The 628-nt window shown below is 36.1% G+C and overlaps 1 protein-coding gene across 1 annotated transcript in view; it reads left to right on the top strand.

Moving 5' to 3' along the window:
- The first annotated feature begins 42 nt into the window (after window positions 1-42).
- LOC119585910 overlaps window positions 43-628 on the top strand; it is a 1,495-nt gene continuing 909 nt past the window's right edge. Inside the window, exons 1-2 of the mRNA XM_037934632.1 lie at window positions 43-386; window positions 505-573. Of these exons, the coding sequence (XP_037790560.1) occupies window positions 43-386; window positions 505-573 (413 nt within the window). The remainder of the gene's footprint in view (window positions 387-504; window positions 574-628) is intronic.

Genomic DNA, 628 nt, shown 5'->3' with positions numbered 1-628 from the left:
CAGAAAAATTCTGTTTTTTCCCCCCATGTCTGAAAACCCCAAATGCATATTTCCGTGTATTCAATTTTTGCCGATGAACAGATCAGTGTGCAAAGTAGTGTTGGTGCAGAAGGTGAGCATGTGGATATTGTGGATGGCTTTTCCTTTGTTTCTTTTAATAGTTTGGAGGAGCTGAATACATATACACAGAAACAGAGGGGGAAGTTAGATAAGAGACACTGTCCATGGTTGAAAAGGAAGTTGAAGAGGAGAAAGAAACTATTGAAGGCCAAGAAGAAAGGAACGGAAGAAGTGAAGAATTCAAATGAAGAAAAAGGAGACCCAAGCATATCTAGTGAACATTCCCAAGAAAGTAGTAGTCTTAACATTTCTGGAGCATTTTCAAGGTAAGGAACAGGAGTGCAGATGTTCTGTGTAATGGTGATAATATTCATCTTGAAAACAACAGTTTGGTTGAGTAGACAGTAGATACTTATTACTTTTTTCTTTTTTTCTTTTTTACAGCAATGATTTGGATACTTACCTGAACAACAATGCACATCTCAATATAAGCTATGCCATACCAAAGTGCAAGTAAGTAATTGGAAACCTTTCAAGTAAATGTTGTTTAGTAGATTATTCTGTTGAA

The sequence above is a fragment of the Penaeus monodon genome, chromosome 20 (assembly GCF_015228065.2).
Source record: "Penaeus monodon isolate SGIC_2016 chromosome 20, NSTDA_Pmon_1, whole genome shotgun sequence".
NCBI classification, from domain to species: Eukaryota; Metazoa; Arthropoda; class Malacostraca; order Decapoda; family Penaeidae; genus Penaeus; species Penaeus monodon.
The sequence above is the reverse complement of the archived record's forward strand: the minus strand, read 5'-3'. Positions and strand labels throughout refer to the sequence as shown.